Here is a 298-nt window from a genome sequence, read left to right as displayed (position 1 = left end):
ATACCGCGATGATCACAACGAATCTAGAGTAACCACACCTTGCCACTTTCTCTTTTATCTTAATCAATAAATCACGCAACACCCATCCCGCTCGCACACCTTTTCTACCCCGACACCCTCTCTCCTCACCTTGGACCGCCGCCACGCTGTCTGGGAAACGCGCTCGCTGAAGTTGAACGGGTTATTTCGCCTTTCATAGTCGTCCAGGTGGTCCGTGGTGAGGCGATCTCCGTACAGGTCCATTAGTTCTTGACTCAGGTCCTCGCCGTGGTCGACGTCCGAGGGTAGATCCAGGGCT

At 54.0% G+C, this 298-nt stretch overlaps 1 protein-coding gene across 1 annotated transcript in view; it reads right to left on the bottom strand.

Annotated features, from left to right (window-relative positions):
• Positions 1-298, bottom strand: part of LOC119589305 (dynein intermediate chain 1, axonemal-like) — a 16,941-nt gene that overhangs the window by 12,780 nt on the left and 3,863 nt on the right. Inside the window, exon 4 of the mRNA XM_037937927.1 lies at positions 130-296. Coding sequence (XP_037793855.1) covers positions 130-296 — 167 coding nt within the window. The remainder of the gene's footprint in view (positions 1-129; positions 297-298) is intronic.

The sequence above is a fragment of the Penaeus monodon genome, chromosome 25 (genome assembly GCF_015228065.2).
Source record: "Penaeus monodon isolate SGIC_2016 chromosome 25, NSTDA_Pmon_1, whole genome shotgun sequence".
Lineage (NCBI taxonomy): Eukaryota > Metazoa > Arthropoda > Malacostraca > Decapoda > Penaeidae > Penaeus > Penaeus monodon.
This window is presented reverse-complemented; position numbering and strand designations above follow the sequence as displayed.